The following is a 23,873-nucleotide window of genomic DNA, read 5'->3' on the forward strand; positions in this document are numbered from 1 at the left end:
CAGCAGGTGCACAGAATCAGCCACATAGTGACGACACACGAAGAGGAACAATCGATGGAAGAAATGATAAAGCAACATTTCGCGCTCGAATCGCTGGGAATCGCACCGAAGAGGTCTTACAATGAAGAGGAACGTCGCGCCCTGCGCATTTTAGAAGAGAAAACTCGTCCGTTACCGGCGGGAGGATACGAGACGGGGTTACTGTGGAAGAAGGACGACCCTGTGCCACCGGACAACTACGAGTCGGCAATGCGACGTCTCCAACTGGTCGAAAGGAAACTCGACAAGAACGAAGAAATTAAGAAGAGGTATGAACAGCAAATAGACACGCTACTCAAGAACGGGTATGCTGAAGTCGCCCCGCCACGGAGTTCCCAACGGGTGTGGTACCTGCCACACTTCGCCGTCATCAACCCGCAGAAACCGGGGAAACTGCGGATCGTGCACGACGCAGCGGCCAAGACGAAGGGCATCAGTTTGAACGACACGCTGCTGCCGGGCCCCGACTTACTTCAATCGCTACCGGGGGTCCTCATGCGGTTCCGGCAACGACGGGTAGCAGTCACGGCGGACATAAAGGACATGTTCATGCGGGTCACCATACGGGAAGAAGATAGGGACATGCAACGGTTCCTGTGGCGAGGAGATCGACGAGAGGGTCCACCTGTGGAATATAGGATGAAGAGTGTCATATTCGGCGCAACATCGTCACCGTGTACAGCGATCTACGTCAAGAACAAGAACGCAGAACAGTACAAGGAAGAGTTCCCGGAGGCAGCAACGGCGGTGGTCATGAACCACTACGTCGACGACTACCTCGCCAGCTTCGACACGGAAGAGCAAGCCGTACGCGTCTCAAGACAGGTCGCACAGATCCACGGTCGAGCCAACTACTATCTCCAACGGTGGGCGTCGAACTCGCGTCAAGTGCGCGCCGCGTTCTCCGACACCGGCGGGGACAGCGTGGCACAACTCGACGCGGAGAAGATACTGGGGATGGTATGGCGACCTTCTGAAGACACCTTAGGCTTCAACTTCAACGGACACAAGCTTCCGCCACAGATAGCCAGCGGGGAACAGACGCCGACGAGAGAGAAGCGCTACGAGCGATCATGTCGCTGTTCGATCCACTGGGCCTCGCCACTCCCATCACCATACAGGCGAAGAAGATATTGCAGGAGACGTGGCGTACCGGTATCGACTGGGACACCGAGCTGCAACCACGGGAAGCAGACGCCTGGCGGAGCTGGATGGACCACGTGCGACGGCTGTCCGCGCTGGAGGTGCCGCGGTGCTACCCGGAGGTAGCCACGGCCGATACAGCGGAGCTGCATACATTCGTCGACGCCAGCTCGGACGCGTACGCCTGTGCGGTGTACTGGCGGGCCGTAAGCGCGACCGGCGAGGTCCACGTGTCGCTGATCGCGGCAAAGGGACGAGTGGCCCCACTCAGCAAGGTGACCACGATACCGCGACTGGAGCTGCAAGCGGCCGTCCTCGGGTGTCGCCTATCGCGCACGGCAGTCGAAGAACACGACCTGAAGCCCGCTCGCCGAGTATACTGGTCGGACTCACGCACCGTGCTCGCATGGCTACGCACCGGTCCTCGCGCATACAAGCCGTTCGTCGCGCATAGAGTCGCCGAGATCGTCGAAGAAACGAAGACGAACGAGTGGAGATGGATACCGACGCGGCACAACGTAGCAGACGACGCCACACGCGACCCACCGACGGATTTCGGCTCGCAGCATAGATGGTTCCGTGGGCCGGACTTCCTGTACCTCCCCGAAGAGCAGTGGCCGCGTGAAGATAGTACGAGCGACGATAGTCAAGCGGAAACGGGAGAAGAACGCGTACACAAGCTACAGAACGCGACGCAGTTGTCTATAGCATTACCCGATCCGTCACGTTTTTCTAATTGGTTAAAACTTGTTCGCAGTTCAGCACGGGTGTTGCAGTTCATCGACCTCCTGCGACCGACCAGTCAACGCTGCACCGCCATACGAAAGAGAAACAAGAAGAAAGAGAGCGCCGACCCCACTTGGACCCGCACGAAGAAAGTCGATAGAGAGAAGACGAAGATGAAAATCAAGAACAGCAATAGTCCATCTGTGTGTTTCATCCCCATAGACACACACTACCTAGATCGCGCGCGACGGCTATGGATTCGCGCGATACAACAAGAGGCGTTCGGCGACGAAATCGCAGTATTGAAACAAGGAAAACAGCTGCCGTCATCCAGTCGACTCATACAGCTGTCAGTCGTCATAGACAACGACGACATTCTGCGACTTCGATCGAGAATAGCAGCCGCCGCCGATCTGTCAGCCGAGCAACGAGAGCCCCCCATCGTCGACGGAAACCACGCCTGGGTGCGCCTATACATCGCATGGGTGCATCGAAAACTTCACCACGGCGGCTTCGAGATCACCACGAACGAGGTGCGACAACACTTGTGGGTGTTGCGCCTACGACACGCCGTCCGCAGTGAACTGAAGAGGTGTCAGCTGTGCCGCCTACGAAGAGCAAGACCGGCGCAGCCATCAACGGGCAACCATCCACAGAGCAGGCTGGCGCATCATCAGCGACCGTCCACGTTCACCGGCCTAGACTACTTCGGGCCTATGACCGTGACAGTGGGCCGCACTCACCAGAAGCGGTACGGAGTGCTCTTCACCTGCCTAACGACGCGCGCAGTCCACCTAGAAATCGCCGGCAGCCTCAGCACGGACTCCGCCATAATGGCCCTGCGGCGCTTCATAAGCCGCAGAGGGTGTCCCACGGAATTATGGTCCGACCAAGGCACCAACCTCAAAGGTGCTGACGTCGAGCTGAAGAAGACAGCCGAGGAAGCCATCCAAGAAGAGTCATCAGTCCATTTCATCCAGTGGCGCTACATTCCCCCGAGCGCACCCTTCATGGGAGGTGCGTGGGAACGGTTGGTGCGTAGCGTGAAGACCGCACTAGCCGCTACGTTGAACGAGCGGGCGCCCAAGGAAGAGGTCCTCCACACTCTGCTGGTCGAGGTCGAGCACACCCTCAATAGTCGACCGCTAACCCACGTGTCAACATCGGCAGACGACGACAGCGCCCTAACCCCCAATCACTTCATATTGGGCGGTCCATCACGCGTCCCACTGCCAGGCAGCTTCACAGAGAGCGACGCGGCGGGACACAAGGAGTGGCGTGCCAGCCAGAGGCTAGCCGACTGCTTCTGGAACCGGTGGGTGAAGGAGTACCTACCCGAGTTGCAACACCGGCGGGAGCCCCGAGCTACACACGGAGCCATCAAAATGGACGACCTGGTCCTAATAGCTGATGGGACCCTGCCTCGCAACACGTGGCCGCGAGGCGTGGTGGTGGCGACCTACCCTGGACCAGACGGCGAGGTTCGAGCAGTCGACGTGCGGACGAACAAGGGCATCCTACGACGACCCACTAAGAAGCTGATCATACTGCCCACATCGACATCGAGCGACGCGAACACGAGTTAACTCCAGCTACGAGAGCTGCGGCGGGAGATTATGTTCGCGACATTATTGTATATATAGCAATGTTATAGTTAGTTGTTAAGTTTCTAGTTTGATCGTTTTTTGTATTTTGTTGTTTTATATAGATTTACATAGATTTAAGATAGTGTAAGATAAATAAAGTATTCCTTTGTGTGTTGTCATTATTACCTACGAACAGAAATAGAAATTGTAACAATAAATAGAATTAAGAAATTATAAATTGTAATAAATAAATAGACTCTATAGAGTACCGATCTGAAGAGACACGCGTCTCGCTCATTTCTCGCCCCGTCCCGCTCGCGCAGATTCGCTAACGCGAGTTGGAAACGTTATCGTGCGAGCGGGCGGGTATAAAGATAGGCCGCCTCCCGTCGAGCGGCATTCGCTTCCGGGCAGCGACACACTACACTCGAGAAGAAATAGGACAAGAAGAAAAATACTCTCTTCAGACGGTACCGGAGGCTTCAGAATACTAATCCCTGTGTTTCACTCCAGCCTGAACCAACGCCCCTACAGTCCACGCTCACTGTACGGCAGTCCACACAGTACATATATATATATATATATATATATATATATATATATATATATATATATATATATATATATATATATATATATATATAAATAAATAACGAATATACTTACACATATATGACCTGTACTGTATTATACCATACACTAAACTGGAGACTAATATAAAGTACTTACTACACGGATAAAGTAAAAAAGTGAGCATGAACGTTTTTCTTTTTAAAGACGGTTTAGTCGATAGTCTCTTAATGATATCAGGAAGCGCGTTCCAGAGTCGTGAAGAATGTAGGAGAAAAGAATTTGAAGCGAAACCAGTACGGTGAGATATATATATATATATATATATATATATATATATATATATATATATATATATATATATATATATATATATATATATAGATGGTAACCAACTCTATTTTAACATTTTGACATTTAAATTTATATTCAATAAGTTAAATAACTCATTTTAATGCACCGTACCTATCTGAGCTAGCATTGTCTACTCGCTGTGCATGGATCTGTCATGCGAAACATAGATAAAACCGAACAAACGTACTTATATACTGTGTTTACTGGAAACATTTCACTGAAAAGTCCGTTATACAAGGATTTTAGTTACAACTATGTAGTTCGCGTGACACCGCAGTACGTGCTCGGAATTAAATATTGCTTTAAAATATTGAGGTTTTTAAACGGGGTAAAATAGGTTAGATGAATAAATAGATGGAATATGCATTAGTTATTATTGGCGACCGGCCGATGCAAACTCTTTAGACAATATTGTACTTTTTTATATACATTTACTTTTAGAATGTTCTTATTATTTGTAATTTCAATTTTATATATTTTTTTTTAATATATCATATTATTCTGTTCCTTGCTTGCTGCTTAATACATTTTATTTCGCTACTAAATTCCGTGTCTACATCATTTCATCACCTCATCACAGTCGACCGCTATTGAATGAGTATACTTTATTTGCATTATACAATATAGGAAATAAGCAAGGCAATTTACAAACACAACGATACAATTGTATAAGTACAGTAAGGCGGTCTTATTGCTGAGAGCAATATTTTCGAGACAATCTTATATTGTGGCCGTATGGTCCGGCATAGAATAGGCCACCCTTTTCTATCCCGTGGGTGTTGTAAGAACCGATTTAGGGAGAGCGAGGAATGGGCAGCAGCGTTCCTTTTAAAACATCTCTAAAGCCTAATAGCGGTTGCCAACATGCCTGTCAAGCGTGACAGCTACTGGCAAACCCCCCATGGGGGTGGCTTACGTTCAGCAGTAGACAGTTAAAGGCTGATATAATAATGACGATATTATATTGTACTATCTTTGATCATGTTATTACCTCTCAATAAGACTGCTTTGCTGTCTTTTTTATACAACTTAGAATGGCAAACAAGCTGACGGCCCACCTGATGGAAAGTGGTAACCGTCGCCTAGAGACATGAGCAGTACCATGGACATAACAGAGTATACTGTTTCGCCCATGATACCCCCCATGCGTTGCCATTCCTGAGGACTCAGGTGTTATTTCTCTGTACCCAGTAAATTCCCACCCTTCAAACTGAAATACAGCCATGCAAACACACCTGCTTCACGGTTGAAACACGAATGGGACAGAGGTACCCAAGCAATCGACTTTATACAATTGTATCGTTGTGTTTGTAAATTGTCTTGCTTATTCCCTATATTGTATAATGCAAATAAAATATACTCATTCATTCATTCATTCTAGATAGAGTGTCTCGATGTAAATCTATTTTGTAAATATTTCAACTTATTTATCTCGCGTGCGTGATTAGGAATTATAATCATTAATTTAAATCAGGGGCAACCCTAAAAACTTTGTGTATCGAACTAATTCTCCGATGATTGAAAACACCGATAAATAGTTAAATTTATCCGGAAAACAACGGTAGACTCAGTTCCTGCCACGTAGGATTCTGATATGTTCTACGAAATGTAGACATAACGAGTGTAAATTATACGACGGAAATTTCCTTATTGTGGAGCAAAATTAATATGTTCTGGAGCAAATTTTACATTTACGGAGCAAAAATAGAACCTATGCGGGGCAAAATTTGTAAATACAGAGTGAAGGTTTTAGGGGCAACTATTGCATTTGTGGGGCAAAATAAACCTGTTTGCGGGGCAAACTTTGCCTGTCATTTATGCACGTTATATTAATAATCCCGTTTTTGTTGCAGTCGGACCAACTCTCCAAGCCAAATATCCTGTAGTGATATTCATCCATGGTGAATCCTTCGAGTGGAATTCAGGGAATGTGTATGACGGCGCTGTGCTGGCTAGTTACGCTGGAATTGTAGTTATCACTATTAATTACAGACTCGGAATATTAGGTGAGTAAAACATAAAACTCTCCTTTCCTTTCCCATGCGCGTTTAAGAGGCGACTAAGGAAAAATACATGAACACTCTGGTTATAGAATGAGCTGCCTGCCTAGTTTTTCCCAATGGACTACAGCATGGGGTTCTTCAAAAGGCGGGTAAAGAGGTCTCTTCAGTAATGCAGGCGTTCATAGGCTACGGTAACCGCTTACCATCAAGTGGGTCATACGCTTGTTTGCCACTTCAGTGGTATAAAAACAAAATTATCGAGGGATAGAGCAGTGTCCCTCTTAAAACACTACCAAAGCCTGTGGTTACTAGCCTGCCTGACAAGTGTACCAACTATTGGCAAAATTCCCCAATAAGGAAAGGACTATGTCCAACAGTGGACAGTTAATAGCTATTCTGTTGCAGTTTTAAAAAAAATGACGATTTAAAAATTCTTGTAAACGAGTTTATTTGAACAAAGGTGATTTAAATTTGAATTTATTTGTGACAGATTAGTAAACACGTATGTCAACAAATGAATATATATTTTTTTACAACACAGAAGGCAAACGAGCATGCGGGTCACCTGATTGTAAGTGACTACCGCCGCCCATGATCACCCACAACACTAACGGCATTGCAGGTGTGCTGCCGGCCTTTTAAAAAGGAATATGCTCTTTTCTTGAAGGTTATGTTGTCGTATCGGTTCGGAAATACTGCTGCTGGAAGTTGATTCTAAAGAGTGGTTGAATTTATAAAATTGTTTTTTTTTTTTTTTTTAATTAATACTTTGATTATTATTAAGAAAACAAAAATATTGTGTATCATTATTTTTCTGTACATTATTAAATTATTTGTGAAATTTAAATACATTTTTAAAATTCGTTATTTGATTAACAGAGAAAAATATAATATATTTTTTTAAACTAATTATTAATAAAACTAATATAAATATAAAATACAGCTGTTGGTAGGCAGAGCGAAAAATTAATTGAATTTTTATTAAAATAAGTTTTTTTTTACACAACTTAGAATGGCAAACGAGCTGACGGTCCACCTGATGGAAAACCGTCGCCTATAGACATGAGCAGTACCATGGACATAACAGAGTATACTGTTTCGCCCATGATAACCCCCATGCGTTGCCATTCCTGAAGACTCAGGTGTTATTTCTCTGTACCCAGTAATTTCACGCCATACACACACCTGCTTCGCGGTTGAAATACGAATGGGACAGAGATACCCAAGCAATCAACTTTTGCACAAAGTCTCTCCCTTAGAAATTGATTGTTCAAATTTCACAAATAAAACGTATATGTTCAATAATATATTTTTAAATTGACTTGTTACTGAAAAGAAATAATCTCAATTACATTTACAATAAAGTTCGTTATTGAACAGAAAAAAAAATCTGGAATTTTATAATATATTTAAATTATATTTCTTGTTTCCATACAAATTGAAATTCAAATCATTTTTATTCAAAAAGACTTGTTTACCAGTACTTTTAAATCGTAATTTGTTTTAAATCCACTGCAGGGTTCGAAAAGTTATCTATTGAAAAGAGCCCACAAGAAACTCAAGAGTTACACTTTTAAATCTGTTTCATAATCATTTATACATACCAAAATTTTACCAATTACTGAGAAATATTACTGCGATGCCGTATGGTCCCGGTATAGAATAGGCCATCCCTTCCTTTCCCCAGGGTATCATAAGAGGCGACTAATGTAGGGCGAGGGATGGGCAGCAACTTCCCTCTTAAAATATCTCCAAAGCCTAACTGCGGTTGCCAATCCGCCTACCAAGCGTGGCAACTACTGGCAAAACCCCCCCAAGGGAGAGGTTTATGTTCAGCAGTGGACCGTTAAAGGCTGATATAATAATTATTGCGATACTACTCTATATAATTAGAAGTTTTTTACTGTTTGCTAGCAATATTGCTAGCAATGGGACTGGTAGTCCGCATTACTAGCAATCCCTTCCTCTCTGTCTGGCTATACTTTGGGATAGATGATAATGTCACGATAACCCCGTCTGCGCTAACGGTATATGCTGGCGAAGCACCAGTGAGGGGTGATAGATGAGAATGAAAAGGCAGATGAGTTAACCCATCATGACAAATACAACCACATAATGGTTTCCAGAGGGACCACGGGGAGATCGACCTGACAGGGTATATTGCTAGCAAAGGGACTAGTGGTCAACAATACTAACAATCCCTCCCCCTATCTGACTATAGTTAAGTTACATCCTCTATAAGGGGAGACTCATCCCCAGTAATAAGACGCTAACTGGTTGTCTTAATCTTGAAAGTTATACAGGATAGTGTTAGTAATTTAAACAGTTCCGGGAATTTCTATTTCATATTACCTACGTAATATTACGGGTAATATTTAATATTAAAAGGCAATTATTGAGTTGCATATTAAATGTAAATTAGTAGTTTCTAGTGAATATTAATGTTACAGCCACCACTTTACGCTTTGTGTATTAAGTTGTATGTTACACTAGCGATCCAGCCTGTCTTTGCACGGGTAGGGATAGAAAGAAAAATTAGTATTTTTTATTAGCAAATTTTTGATATCTTACTTTATTTGAATTTTCGTAGGAATTTTTACTATGTGTAGGTTTTTTTTCTATGTTTGTTATCTCATAACTTCATTAATTTAAAATGGATTTTAGAATTTTTTTTATCTGAAAAATATCATTAATTATTAATTAATATATAACTAATGAAATTCAAAACTCAAAACTCAAAAAAAAATTTTATCAAAATCAGTTCAGTGTTTTAGTTTAAAAGTCAGTTTTTTTACGGCGGAACATAATGTTAAATTGTTTTATACTGCTATGGGGGTATTTGTGAATTCTACTCATTTTCGGTTGTAAGGTACCATCAATATTATAGAAAACACTGTTAATTAAAAGTAAACATAAAGAGTTTATGGGTTGTTTTATGAAAAGCTTTTTGTTAACAATAGGTTTTAATATTATAAAAGCAAATATGATGCAGTGTAGTTGTTATTCCATGGCGGTAATTCGGTTCGATGGGTGGGGTATGGCAATGAAATTAAAGGGTATGGATGCATAATACCTATAAAGGTATTATGCACCCTGAGGATAACCTCAGGGTTGTTTTTAATGGATGATCAGGTAGGCAGGGCTATCATACCGCTGATAGCCCTGCCTGGGTTAACGGTATACGCTGGAGAGGTACCAGTGAGGAACGATAGGTGAGAATAAAAAGGCAGGTCAGTTAGACCACCGTGATGAATACGCTTAGAATTCAGCACGATGGTATCCAGGGGGGACCATGCGGACGCCGATCTGACAGGGTATATTGCTAGTAATTGGACAATGAATTTACAGGGTACAGAGGAATAACACCTGAGTCCTCAGGAATGGCAACGCATGGTGGGTATCATGGGCGAAACAGTATACTCTGTTATGTTCTGGTAGTGCTCCTGTCTATAGGCGAGTATTACCACTTTCCATCAGGTGGGCCGTCCGCTTTGCCATTCTAAGTTGAATAAAAAAAGGTAGCCTAACAAACCCTTCCATCCCTAATTCTCAGGGTATGAAACGTGCATTATATCAAGTAAGATCCATATTGTTTATGGGTATGGGTGGTGCTTACCAATCTCCATCAGGTAGGTGTTCTGTTTTTTTTTTTAATATATATATTTAATTATAAAATTATTTTGCAGGTTTTCTAAATGCGAATCCAATACCGCATTTGAAGGCGCGCGTTGCCAATTACGGGTTGATGGATCAAATCGCAGCGTTACATTGGATTCAACAAAATATCGCTCTGTTTGGCGGCGATGCTGGCAACGTCACCATGCTGGGCCACGGGTCCGGTGCTGCGTGTATTAATTTCCTGATGATATCACCTACTGTTATGCCCGGTAAGTTAATATTAATTTTTTCTTAATTTAATTGACCATTGCTAAATATAGGTCATAAAGAATAGTCCTGAACCATCTGCATTCACTGATTGCGATATATATCTCTCTATATATATATATATTTTTTTTTTGTCTGATATAATATAAATTTATTATATATACTTTTATATATAAATATATCACGTCCTAAAAATGATATCACATTTTTTTCTTTTTTTTTTAATAATTTTCTTTTTTCGCTTCAGTCGTAGGTATTATATATATATATATATATATATATATATATATATATATATATATATATATAATTATAATTGTTATGTAAAATCCATCCATTGTGTGATTGCTGTGTATTGTACCATTTCGAATTGTTATGAAACGAAAAAAAAATTACGAGCATGAAAACAAGGAAATAAAATAAATAAATATATATCTATCTGTTTTGAATTCAGCCAACACTATAATTTTGTGTTAATTTAAACCGACCTACTAACCGATGATCGTAAAACACCCTTAATAAACTTAATTATTCTAAGAGACAGCGGTAAGCTCGCTCTGCCACTTTGTGATTAAAGTGTGCTTAGTAAAATGTGGATGAATAGAGTAAAATACTTTCCTTACAGTAATAAATGAATAAATTTGACTACCCCTTTTGAAATTGTAGTCGTGAGTATATATTTTATTTAAGCTGTAAACTAAAAGTCATGTATCATATATAAATGTTTATAAATTTGTTTTTATCATATACTATTTAATTTTGTCGTATGATCCCGGCATAGAATGGGTCACACCTTCTATTCCCGTGGGTGTCGTAAAAGGCGACTAAGGGAATTTTAAATAAAACGTCATCAAGATCTAACTGCGATTGCCAACTCGCCTGCCAAGCGTGGCAACTACTGGCGAAATTTGCCAATAGGGTCAGGCTTATATTCAGCAGTGGACAGTTAATGGTTGATATAATAAATCATATATTACGTTAAACAAAGCAAGTAACTAAGAAAATTCATACAGTGTAAAAACATGAAAAACCGTAAAAATGTATTATTGTCTTCAATTACAAATCGTTTATTTTAAAATTTACAATTACTATAAAAAAAACTATTAATATTTACAAAAAAAACATTTCCTTTAATACATGCCATTTTTTCCAGGTCTATTTCAACGAGCGATCCTTCTGTCTGGTTCAGCATTAAGTTCGTGGGCACTAGTGGAGGACCCGGTCAGCTATTCCGTCCAACTGGCAAAGCAATCCAACTGCACCCTCCCCGAGGACATCGTGAAAGACCACGAGCTAATCGTGGACTGCCTTCGAGAGGTGCCACTCGAAGAGCTGATGTCCGCAGAAATTAATACGCCGAGCTACCTCACCGCTTTCGGTCCGTCTGTCGATGGTGTTGTCGTCAAAACGGATTATGCGAAGGAACTGCTCACTTTCTTCATACCGAACGATCTTCAAGGATTCACAAGTGTCTCGGGCGTTAACAATTTCAAAGCGGACAAAAGAAGCGGAGACAGAATTTTCGGGATCAGAGGGGGTCAAAATAAATACGATTTACTATTTGGAGTGGTGACAAGCGAAGCCCTTTGGAAATTCTCAGCTCAGGACATACAAAATGGATTTGAGGGCGAGAGGAGGGATAGAATAATAAGGTGAGGTCAATGTTTATTCAGTAAATTGGTGTTCGGAAGCAAGGGTCTTAGAGACGTCTTCATAGGAATGACCGTTAATGAAAGGCCCTTGACCTTTGTTTGCTGGTAGTTGAAACTATTCTGTAATCAACGTACAAAACCAATGTAGCTTACTTAACTGGAATATTATATTTTTTAAAGAAGAAATAAATTAATCCTTTCTTTTAATATATATATATATATATATATATATATATATATATATATATATATATATATATATATATATATATATATATATATATAGAAATCTATATATATATATAACACATTTTTAACATATTTGTTATTAAACCTATATATAGATATTGTAATTAAAATATTATATATATATATCACCTCTCATGCTGCATTTCATGGGTAACAGTTACTTCTTATTAAGTAGGCCTTTAACATAACTACGTAACCGACACAGCTCAAAGGACAAGCAAGATGAAGTGGCAATGGACTGGTCACATAGAAGAATCATTCTTGACAAACGCAATGTAGGACGACTCCCCACTAGATGGAGTGACGACCTGAAATGCATTGCAAGGTGTCAGTGGATGCAGGTGGCTCAGGACCGTTCTTTATGGGAGTCTATGGTGGAGGCTTATCTCCAGAAGTGGATGAATAATGGCTGAAATGATGATGGTGATGAAGTAGACCTTTAGCTCGTTTACCTTTCTAAAAATAAAATATGTATGAAATTAAAATATCAGTATAATATAAACAAATCCAGTAGATATTATACCTAATTAATACCTGTATTTCAAATAAATGCTTCTGACTCTATTCGGTCAATACAGCAGTTCGTAATTCAAATTGGTATTTACGTACATAATAACATTCATATGAAATTTATATTGTACAAAAATGTATAATTTCGTATTATACAATTTTATGATATTTAATATTTACATTTAAACATGTTTATTGTATTTTTATTTATTTATTTATTATAATGCATTCATGTACATAATATAGAGATGTTACAATGTTCTTATGTAGACGAAGTACATGAATTTTGTTTTGGTATAGCAAAATTTTATTGATAGGTAGCTAATATCGTTTAAATTATTTATCAAATGATTAATTGCAAGTTATACATTTGTTTTTACTTAGTCATTGTGTTTGTGTATCTTATTTTTATATTCTATATACATTTTTTTAATACAACTTAGAATAGCAAATAAACTGACTGTCCACCTGATGGGTGGTAACCGTCGCCTTTAGACATGGACATAACAAATTCTGTCGCCCATGATACTCCTCATCATGCATTGCTATTCCTGAGGTTTAAGGTATTATACCTTAGTACCCTGTAATTTCATTGCCATATCCCACTCTTTAAAACGAAACTGCTGTGCAAACCCAACTGCTTCGGGGGGAAAGGGATTGTTAGTAATGGAGACTGAGAATCCCATTGCTAGCAATATACCCAACCACGTCGACCTCCTTCGGTTCCCCCTGGAAACTATCATGATTAATTCCTGATGAATTCGTCATGATAGGCTAACTGGCCTGTTTTCATTCTCATCTATCACCCTTCACTGGTGCTCCGCCAGCGTATCCCGTTAGCGCAGGCGGGGTTACCATACTATTTTCACCCATCAAAAAAAACCCAACTGCTTCACGGCATAAATACGAATACGAGAGAGGTACCCAAGCAAACCACTTTTGTACAAAATCTCCCTCTGGTATATATTTAAAGTATATAAATGTATTTCTGAGAAAATATTTTTTACGTAAATAGATACAAAAAGAATTGAATGCTATTTTTATAAGGGAATCAAACGTAATCTCAAAAACATTTGCGTTCCAATTCCTACGTATGTTTAATTACAAAGGTTATTATATACCGTTTATTGAAATGAAATATTACAAATTTTCGATACATTTTAGTAGAAAAGCAGAAAGGCCTTTAATATCGTTTATAATTGAAAATGTACGAATATTAATAGTAGGCAAAAATGAATACATTTTGTTACACAAAAAAATACCAATTTCGATCGTGAAACAAATTTAGCTATTTTGATGTATAAACTGAACTATGGGACCGATTGACGAATTTTCTATGGAAGCAATCTGAACGTATCATCATATCAGCCTTTAACTGTCCACTGCTGAACATAGGTCTCCCCTTAGGAAGTTTTGCTAGTATTTGCTACGCTTGGCAGGCGGGTTTGCAACTGCAGTTTTTTTTTATATAACTTAGAATGGCAAACAAGCTGACGGTCCACCTGATGGAAAGTGGTAACCGTCGCCTATAGACATGACACAGTATACTGTGTCGCCCATGATACCCCCCATGCGTAGCCATTCCTGAGGATTCAGGTGTTATTCCTCCGTACCTAGTAAATTCACGCCATATCCTTCACACGCCACCCTTCAAACCGAAACACAGCCATGCAAATACAACTGCTTCACGATTGAAACACGAATGGGTCAGAGATACCCAAGCAATCGACTTGGTGTTATTTTAAGAGGGTCGCTACTGCTCATCGCTCGACCATTAAATTTCCTTGGTTGCTTCTTACGATACCCACGTGAAAGGAAAGGATAGCCCATTCTTTACCGGGACCATATGGTAAAATTCGTATGTAAATTCTATAGTTCTGTTTACATGTATTGACAATGGTTACCGGTTTCCATCACTACTGCCTTATAACATTTATATCATAATGTAAAAGGGTACCAGATCTTATTAGAATAGCGCAAACCGTTCATACTTTCAGAGCTCAATTAAATATAAAATATTAATATACTTTTATTGGGGAGAAAGGGATTGTTTGTAATGGAGACTGAGAATCCTATTGCTAGCAATATACCCAACCAGGTCGACCTTCTCGCGGTTCTCCCTGGAAACCATCATGGTTAATTTCTGATGAATTCATCATGATGGGCTAACTGGCCTGTTTTCATTCTCATTTATCACCCTTCACTGGTGCACCGCCAACGTATCCCATTAGCGCAGGCGGGGTTACCATACCATTTTCACCCATAAAAAAAAAACTTTTATTTATCTTTTGTGTCCACAAGCAGTTACTAAATATATAGCTATTAATAACACATTTTTTTATTTATTATATTATTTTTGCGCCATATAAGTTATGTTTTATATACAAATTTTATATATATTTTTCCTTTCTGGTGCCCAAGGTTGACTGGAAGAAATCCCTTCAAGGGATAAGTCCGCCTAGGCATATTTTCATTATAACCTGAACGTACTTAAGTATATAAATAAATAAAACATACTATAAAACCAGGATTTATGTAATAAAAATGGAAACTTATATAATTAGGATCCAAGTCTCGGACAAAAGCTGATTTCCAGACGAATTGTATTTTATCCATCCAGTTCAAATATTTCCTTCGGAGAATACTTTTAAAAGATATCTTTTCGTTTCAGGACATACGTGAGGAATGCCTACACATATCATTTAAGTGAAATATTCTTCACGATAGTCAATGAATATACAGATTGGGAGAGAACTGTTCAAGTAAGTGTACAATATTATATTAATTTAAATAAGAGGTTAGTCATTTTTACTTCTTTTTTATATAAGAATACTACTAAGAATACTAAACTAGTATATAAGAATTTTATCCCACGATATGGCTTTATAATAATCACCGAAACCACATTTGAGTTTCTTGCCCATTCTTCTTGGCTGAAATTACGTCCGAAAAAAATGACTATTCAAAATCGTTAAAATCTAAGTTTGCTTTTATAAAAATATTTGTTCCTTTCTTTCTTTCATTCACCCGATATTAATGAAATAGGGTTCTGCTTCACAATAATCGACTTATTTAAAACATATTTTATGTTTTTTTTTTTTTAACTACAAAACGGGCTCCGTTTCGTTCAAGTAAATAAAGTTTTCGAAAATAATATATAGCCTATACTATTCGCTGATAATGTAACTTTCAACAGGTTAAAGAATTTTTAAAATCGGTTAAGTAGTTTTTGAGTTTCATCCATTACAAACTACCAATAAAATATTTCCTCTTTATAATATTAGTATAGGGAAACTGGAATTATGTTATTTGTTGAATTTACAATAATGCAATCCTTGCAATAATATAATTGTTTTATTCATAATCATTTATCATTACGACTTACAAGATACAAGAGATATTTTGCTATTGTATAAAATTTTGTTAAATTTTCATTAACATTTCATTATTCGTTTTGGAATAAAAGACGGAATTTTAAATTTTATGCATAAAATACTTTTGCAGCATACTAGTTAAATGTCATTTTAGCATCTGTTGCCACGATGATTTGGCACTGCATTGCAAATGTGGACGTGCCAAATTCCTTTATTCCGATCATATCGTTTACATGTTTCAAATTTTAGTTCAGAAACTTCAGTATTGTATTTGTATTTGGTTACAATTGTGAGATCTGTATATGCATATTTTACTTACCTATTTTATGACACGCTTTGGTGCAATAATTTCCTGAGGTTGTTTTGCTGAAAAAGTTAATGAGCGACTTCCAAAAAACATTCTCAATTTGCCTGATTTATTTGCATTTACTATTTGTATCTGATTGCTACGAGAGGGAGACTTTGTACAGAAGTTGTCTGCTTGAGTACTCGGTCGCACTTGTGCTTCTGCCATACCAACTGGAGCTGGGCTGTGTTTAGGTTTAGTACCGTGTACATAACAGAGTATACTGTTTCGTTCATGATACCCCCGATGCGTTGTTATTCCTGAGGACTCAGGTGCTATTCCGCCGTACCCAGTAAGTTTACTGCCATATCCTTTCACACCGAAACACAGCCATGCAAACACAACTGCTTCACGGTTGAAACACGAATGAGACAGAAGTATCCAAACAGGCGACTTTTGTACAAAATTTTCCTCTGATTTCTAAATCAGTCGATGTTCTGGCTATTTTTCTACTTGGTGCCAGCCCTTCTGATACTTTTACGCCATTCCTAGTGCTTTTACGTCATCTCGGGTATTAAGCCCAACGTCTGCAAAATTTTTTATAGGTGAAAATAGAATAGCAACTCTGCTTACGTTATCGGTATACAATGTTGGGCTACCAGGAAAGCAAGTCAATTGGCTTATCGTGATAAAATCGACAAGAACTAACCATCGTGGTTTCCAGAAAGAACCACGTGAAGTTCGACCTGATATTGCTAGAAATATACTTGATAACTTGTATACTTCTAAGAATTGTTTCCCTCAGGAAATCGATGTTTGCAACTTAATCCTCTCTGCCAACCCCATAAAATACCTGCCATGAAGTGAAATAAGTTACCACAAACATTAAATAAACTGAGGCAGTAAAGTTTGACTCGGCTCGTGTCTCTTTATGACTTTATTTTAATTTAGGTACCTACTTCTTTCCACTGTCACTCACTTTGTTTAAAGGGAATTCAATTTATTTGTTTCTTTGCATTTCCCCCATTTTTCTTTCTGATTAAATTCTTTGTGAGATTTATAAGGCAGCCGTAGCTCTCCCCAGGGATTGTGTAAAGTATATCCTTCATAATGCTTCAAGTAGATTTTTCCTTCCCAAAGAAATAGTTAGTTCAATAAAGGTATAATTGAAAATGACTGGTAAGACTCGGTGTTATTTTAAAATAAAACAAAAAACATACTAAACTATAAATGATGTGATAATTTGGAAATATATTAGAATTAATTAAATTTCAATTTAGAATGCAGAATTGTTTGCAAGCCAATTTTGTTTCGAAATAAGCAGAATTTTACAGGACCTAAAAGTGATGATTTTTTTTTTTTTTAAATAATATGGGATTATCATGGATGTGAACACTAGATGACGATAAGAATTAATAAAATTGGTTCATAATTTGAGAAAATATAGCATAAAATACACACAATAATGTAATATTCTTCAAATGTGGCAAAAACAATTTTTTTAATTTAAAAACTGAATTTTTTTTTTTTAATGGGTGATAATGGTATGGTAACCCCGTCTGCGCTATCGGTATACAATGGCGGGGCATCAGTGATAGATGACTAATGAGGATAAAAGCAGGTCAGTTAGCCCATCCTGACGAATTCAACTAGAATTAGTCACGATGGTTTCCAGGGGGGAGCCATGCGTGGAGGTCTACCTCACAGGGTATATTGCTAGTAATGGGGCTATTTGACTAACAATCCTTTTCCACTCTAAAAACTGATCTATTAAATCGATTTCAATAATATTTCTATAATACTAATTTATAAGTAAATCCTTTGAGAAAAAAAAAAAGCATTTTTCAAACCGGTTTGTAACTGACGGAGTTATGAGATAACAAACATAAAAAAAAATATACAACCGATTTGAGAACTTCCTTCTTTTTGAAAGACACGAAATTGAAAACACAAAAAAAAAATATTGAGAACCCTCTTGTTAATCAAAAAACTGTGTCATTTAATTTTTAAACGTTCCAACGGACCTCTAACAATAACTACAGCACAATTCATTAATGCATACAATTTCAATATTCCAATAATTGTACGAATAATTTATGTAATTTTTTTATTTTATACATACTTTTATTAAATTCCAATCAATATTCATTTCATCACGTTAAGAATATAAATTTATTGGCATTATTTTATTTTATTGACATTATAACGTTTTGATATAAATAATAAATATGAAATTCGGTCACGTGCTTATGCAAGTCAATATTAAATTATCGAGGAATTCACGCAGCGCCCGAACATATTTTGTGAATACAACATGAATTATTTATAAATTGACATATTTCATTTTTGTCAATTGTTATTCGGAACTTAATTGTTATTGTTCATTTATATAATAATAAGTGTTTGCATGGCTGTGTTTCGGTTTGAAGGGTGGGATATGGCGTGAATTTACTGGGTACAAAGGAATAACACCTGAGTCCTCAGGAATGGCAACGCATGTTATGTCCATGATACTGCTCATGTCTATAGGCGACGGTTACCACTTTACATCAGGTGGGCCGTCAGCTTGTTTGCCATTCTAAGTTGTATAAAAAAAAATAGTTGTAGATTTGGCCTTCCATAAATTGTTTGTTCATAAATTATTATTAATATTATGTCAGTTGCTAACTCTACACTAGTGAGCAGAGGCTTCCTCCTAGTGGGGAGTTTTGCCAGTAGTTGCCACGTTTGGCAGGCAGGTTGGCAATTGTAATTAGGCTTGGTTGATGCTTTACGAGAGACGCCGCTGTCCATCCCTCGACTATTAAGTTCTTTCAGTCGTCTCTTGCGAAAGTCACGAGAAAGGAAATGGTGACTCATTCTATGCCTGGACAACACAACAGCTTAGGGGGACATTGATTGTTAGTAAAACGATTAAAAAATACCCAACCAACCTCCTATTCTCTGGAAACTATCATGGTTAATTCCTGATGAATTCATCATGATGGGCTAATGGCTGTTTTCATTCTCATTTATCACCCTTTGTACTCCGAGTGTATTTGATTACCTCTTTTCACCCATATTTGATATTATGTTCGATATCTTTTCTAATTTTGTATCGATTATGATTACTCTTTTCATTTGATTTATTTGAATCCTATTTTGATAATTTCATTATTTTTTTTTTCATAATAATTATATGAAGAAGTATATTTAATTCCCAATTGAAATAGACTCCTTCACGTAATAAATATTCATTTGTTTTTCAATATATCTGTATTTTATATATCAAAACTTACGATGAGCTTAGGGAAGTAAGCAAATAATACCTAAAATAAACCTATATAGATACATCTCCGGCTTTATCCACTTTCATAACGTCTCATATAAGTATATACGTCGCTTTAGATAACTCTTGACTTGCTCAAACACTTTTATATAAGCACAGAAATATTGCTTACTATTTGTTATTTTAATATTTTATTTTCTTACAGCATCCAATAAACACAAGAGATGCGGCTGTTCTAGCGATCTCTGATGCCCAGTACGTAGCTCCGTTAGTTCAAACAGGGGATTTTCTAAGCGTCGCGAAGAGCTCGCCTGATTCTGGGCCGAACACTTTCTTCTACGTATTCGACTATCAGACGAAGGACGGAGATTATCCACAGGTAAATCTAAACTTATTTATGGTACTTAATAATAATGCTAATACTTAAACTTAGGCAAATAAAAATTCATTAGAAGAAGAAAAAATAGATATGAATACTACTGACGTATAAAACATAAAAGAGAAAAGATTATAAATAATTGTAAGTACAAAAGATAATCTTATTAGTAATACAATCTGTTCTAGACAACCTTTATATAGTTACTAGCTAAAGAATGTTCATTTTATTCGTATATTTATTATCGATTTCAAAAGCAACATAGCAACGGTTTCATCAAATAATTCATAGACAAACAATAGATAACTTGAAAAGCTACATTTCGGATTCAGTCGCTATAAACTACAAGATAAACATCGGAAACGTACGATATTGGTGCAATATCCAATACAGAAATTTAAAATTGAAATTCAATTTTAGCGAATGGGCTCCGTCCACGGAGAAGAATTGCCGTATTTGTTCGGTGCACCCCTGGTGGACGGACTTGGACATTTCCCGAAAAACTATACGAAATCCGAAGTGGCGTTATCGGAAGCGTTCATTCTGTATATGGCGAATTTCGTGCGGACCGGGTAAGTTCGATTTTTTTGTTGATCTGTACAATTTGAAATATAAATCATCAGCATTTCCTCTTACTCTATGTTCTCGTACTGGGGAAAATATTTGAGGAGGTATAATTCAGATTTACATGGTGAGTCTTACATCTTAACTAGTTACAATTTTCACTCTGTTTATAATTTCTATTCTAGAATTCTGCTCAATGAATTTAAAATCTATAGACGTTTATTTTTTTCCTTCATTATTCAATTTATTAAAGTAACCCATATCTAAAACATTGGTCTTTTCCTTTCTATTCAACGCTATTTTTGGCTGATGCCGATCTTTTATTTCCAATTCAATAATTTTTCTTTTAAGATAATAATTACCATGTTTTTGATAGTTGGTAAACATAGTAAAGAAGTTGGTAAAGTCAATAGAAGTACACTCTTCATCTCTATTATTTAATAGGTTCAAATCAGTTTTCCATTTCTTCTTTACTACTACGTGCTAATATGAGATATTAGATTAGGAAGTTAGTTAATATTCTACACAAATTAACATGTTTCATGGATCATGCGATAGGTTGCATAATTACAAAGATGTAGTATTCCGCGTTTCCTTCTAATGGGAGTTAGATGATATATTACTCCTCGTTCTCCTGTCATTCGGATTGGCATCCATTTCATAGAGTGGTCTACTAGTAAAACGGAATACCTTCCGAAAAAATTCTCACCTCTCTCATACTAATATGACAACTAAGTGACGTAAGTAATTTGGAAAGCTCAAAATGTTTTTGTTGTTTTTCCGCATATGTCTCTTCGGGGGAAATAGTCAGTTTTAGAGTACTCTCTTAAAAGGATATTAATAATTTTCATTCTGTATATAATTTTTATTCTAGGATGCTCAAAGATGAATTTAAAGTCTATAGACTTTTTTTATTTATTATTGAGCTTGTTAAAGTAATCTATATTAAAAACATTAGATCTTTTCCTCCTAGTTCAACGTCATTCTTTTTCTTTTTTTTCTGTAATCTATTATAATGAAGACATTGTGACATATGAAATTGAGTAATATTTATATTAAGAGAAGATTTGCACGCCATTTATGGTAAAATATAGTAATCTATTTGTAACATCCTCCATATTTGAGCAAATAAATTATATTATTATTATTATTATTATTATCATTTTAGCCAATATCGATCTTTTATTTTCAAATCAATACATTGTATTTTAATATATTAATGACCATTATTTTTAAAAGTTAGTAAATATAACAACAAAATAGTTAAAGTCAATAGAAGTAAATTCTTCATCTCAATTATTTGAAAGATTCAAATCACTCCATACCATATTTTACTTTTCTCCCATTTTAACGCTTACTTTTTCCCCGATGTCATTTTTGTCTGCACAACTACCATCGCTATGTATAGTGTCATTATTTTCCCGATTCTGTGAATACGAGGACTGTTGCAATATTGTTAACGATCGACATCCTGTTTCTTTCACTCTGTATTCTTTACGAGAAATATAAATTAAACCAAAAAAAGATATTCTGCAACTCCATTATTCAACTTAACTGAAATTAATCTATCTTTTTCTCTTTGATCAATCTATTTATCTTTTACACCCTACTCGACTTTGGCTCTTTTGTTTCCAATACAATCTTCACAGTAAAACAGAATAATTATATTATTGTCTACATTCGCTAAATACTAGAACTGGCAACTTGTTGTTGTGTTAAATCAACAAACAATTTCTCTTCACGTCTATTATTCGCATTGTTAAAATCAATCAGATCAAATTATTCATCTTTTTCTCCCTTCCTCGTTTTTCTCACGTCAACCTTTTCTCTAACACAACCATCGTATAGTACAGTGTCATTATTTTCCCGATTCGGTGAACGCGACGACTTTTACAGTGCTAACGGCCGACTTCCTGTTTCGCCCTATTTGGTTACAGAACAGAATGGAGAAATATTATGTTGGCCCAGTTCGTTATTGTTTTACTGGGCTTTCCGAATGGAAGAAAACAATTTACATAGAGCGAATAAAGGCGGATTACGAATCGCCCGGTGTATACTCGTATTGTTTATGTTGCAGCTAGCAACAATTTTTAATGTGGGCAACATTATTAAATTTCGAATGGTTTAAAGGATGAAGTGTTAAAATGTTTGTATCTGTGCTATATATTATTATTATTATTGAAAGACGGACTTTTTTTTCAGGCAGAAAAGCCACTGCGACATTTCCATGATCTTTTGTGCTCGCCTTTTATGCTATATATATACCTTATAATAATTTAATTTCCCTTGTGTCTTTTTTCCTTTACTTGGAATAATTTACTTGAAATTAAATTGACATTTGACCAAGATGAAAAAAATTTCGTATTAAATTAAATTCGAATTTCGTATTAAAAATTATCAAAATTGATTCTCCATTAATTGATTTTTAAAATAAAATATAGCAGTTTCACTTTCTACTTCGGATTACTTCCGTTTTGGTGCTGTATTATTTTTTTTTTGGCAGCAAACAAGTATACAGTCTGTCTGATGGTAAACGGTCACTGTAGCCTATGGATGCCTGCAAGTTGCAAACTAGGGATGTCACGAGTGCATTGCTGACTTTGAATAAACTTTAATACATTACATTACATACATTTGTCATTATAGAGTATACTAGTATATTTGTTTAATGAACCTATTATCGACTTATTAGGTTTATTAACGCAAGAATGAACTTACTATACAACTTACATAGCAATACTATGATGGCTAAACAGTTTGATATAGTGTTTTGTTTTGAGTTTTTCTTCTCTTTGTACTACTGTATTTATAGTTTATTAACTTGGATTATTTCCAAACTTATTAATATATAAATGCGAAATATTGTAACGATAGATGGATGTTTGTTACTCTTTTACGCAAAAACTACTAAATGGATTTGAATGAAGTTTGGTACACAAACAGATTATATCTTAATTTAGTACATAAGATACTTTATATGCTAATTCTCGTGGGTGAAGCCGCGGATACAGCTAGTATTTCATACAACTTTCTCTCCTTTTTTTATGAAACTTCTTTCATTTCCATTTAGGTAATGCGGCTATGAAAATATGACATCTTGCATAATACAGCGAGTCCTACATAAGTATTCTTGGCAGTCCCTTTCCAGGATTACAATTTATTGTTCCCATTCATTTTCGTTCATTACATAGACTAAAACCGATAGACTCTGCCATTCCAAATTGTACCTTATGTAATTAACATTGAGTCGCTGTTGGAATCCAAATGGCTTTGCAAGCAAGAGGGCGT

The 23,873-nt window shown here is 37.4% G+C and overlaps 1 protein-coding gene across 1 annotated transcript; it reads left to right on the forward strand.

Annotated features, from left to right (window-relative positions):
- Nucleotides 1-249: 249 nt before the first annotated feature.
- Nucleotides 250-20,593, forward strand: LOC128200847 (neuroligin-3-like; the record flags this gene model as incomplete). The annotated part of the gene is made up of 8 exons (XM_052895565.1): nucleotides 250-344; nucleotides 1,028-1,368; nucleotides 6,272-6,424; nucleotides 10,108-10,308; nucleotides 11,460-11,958; nucleotides 15,389-15,479; nucleotides 19,851-20,024; nucleotides 20,442-20,593. Coding segments are annotated over exons 1-8 (1,706 nt in total), but the record flags the coding sequence as incomplete, so codon positions are not given.
- Nucleotides 20,594-23,873: the final 3,280 nt, after the last annotated feature.

The sequence above is a fragment of the Galleria mellonella genome, unplaced genomic scaffold (assembly GCF_026898425.1).
Source record: "Galleria mellonella isolate WM207_F2 unplaced genomic scaffold, CSIRO_AGI_GalMel_v1 utg28651, whole genome shotgun sequence".
NCBI lineage: Eukaryota > Metazoa > Arthropoda > Insecta > Lepidoptera > Pyralidae > Galleria > Galleria mellonella.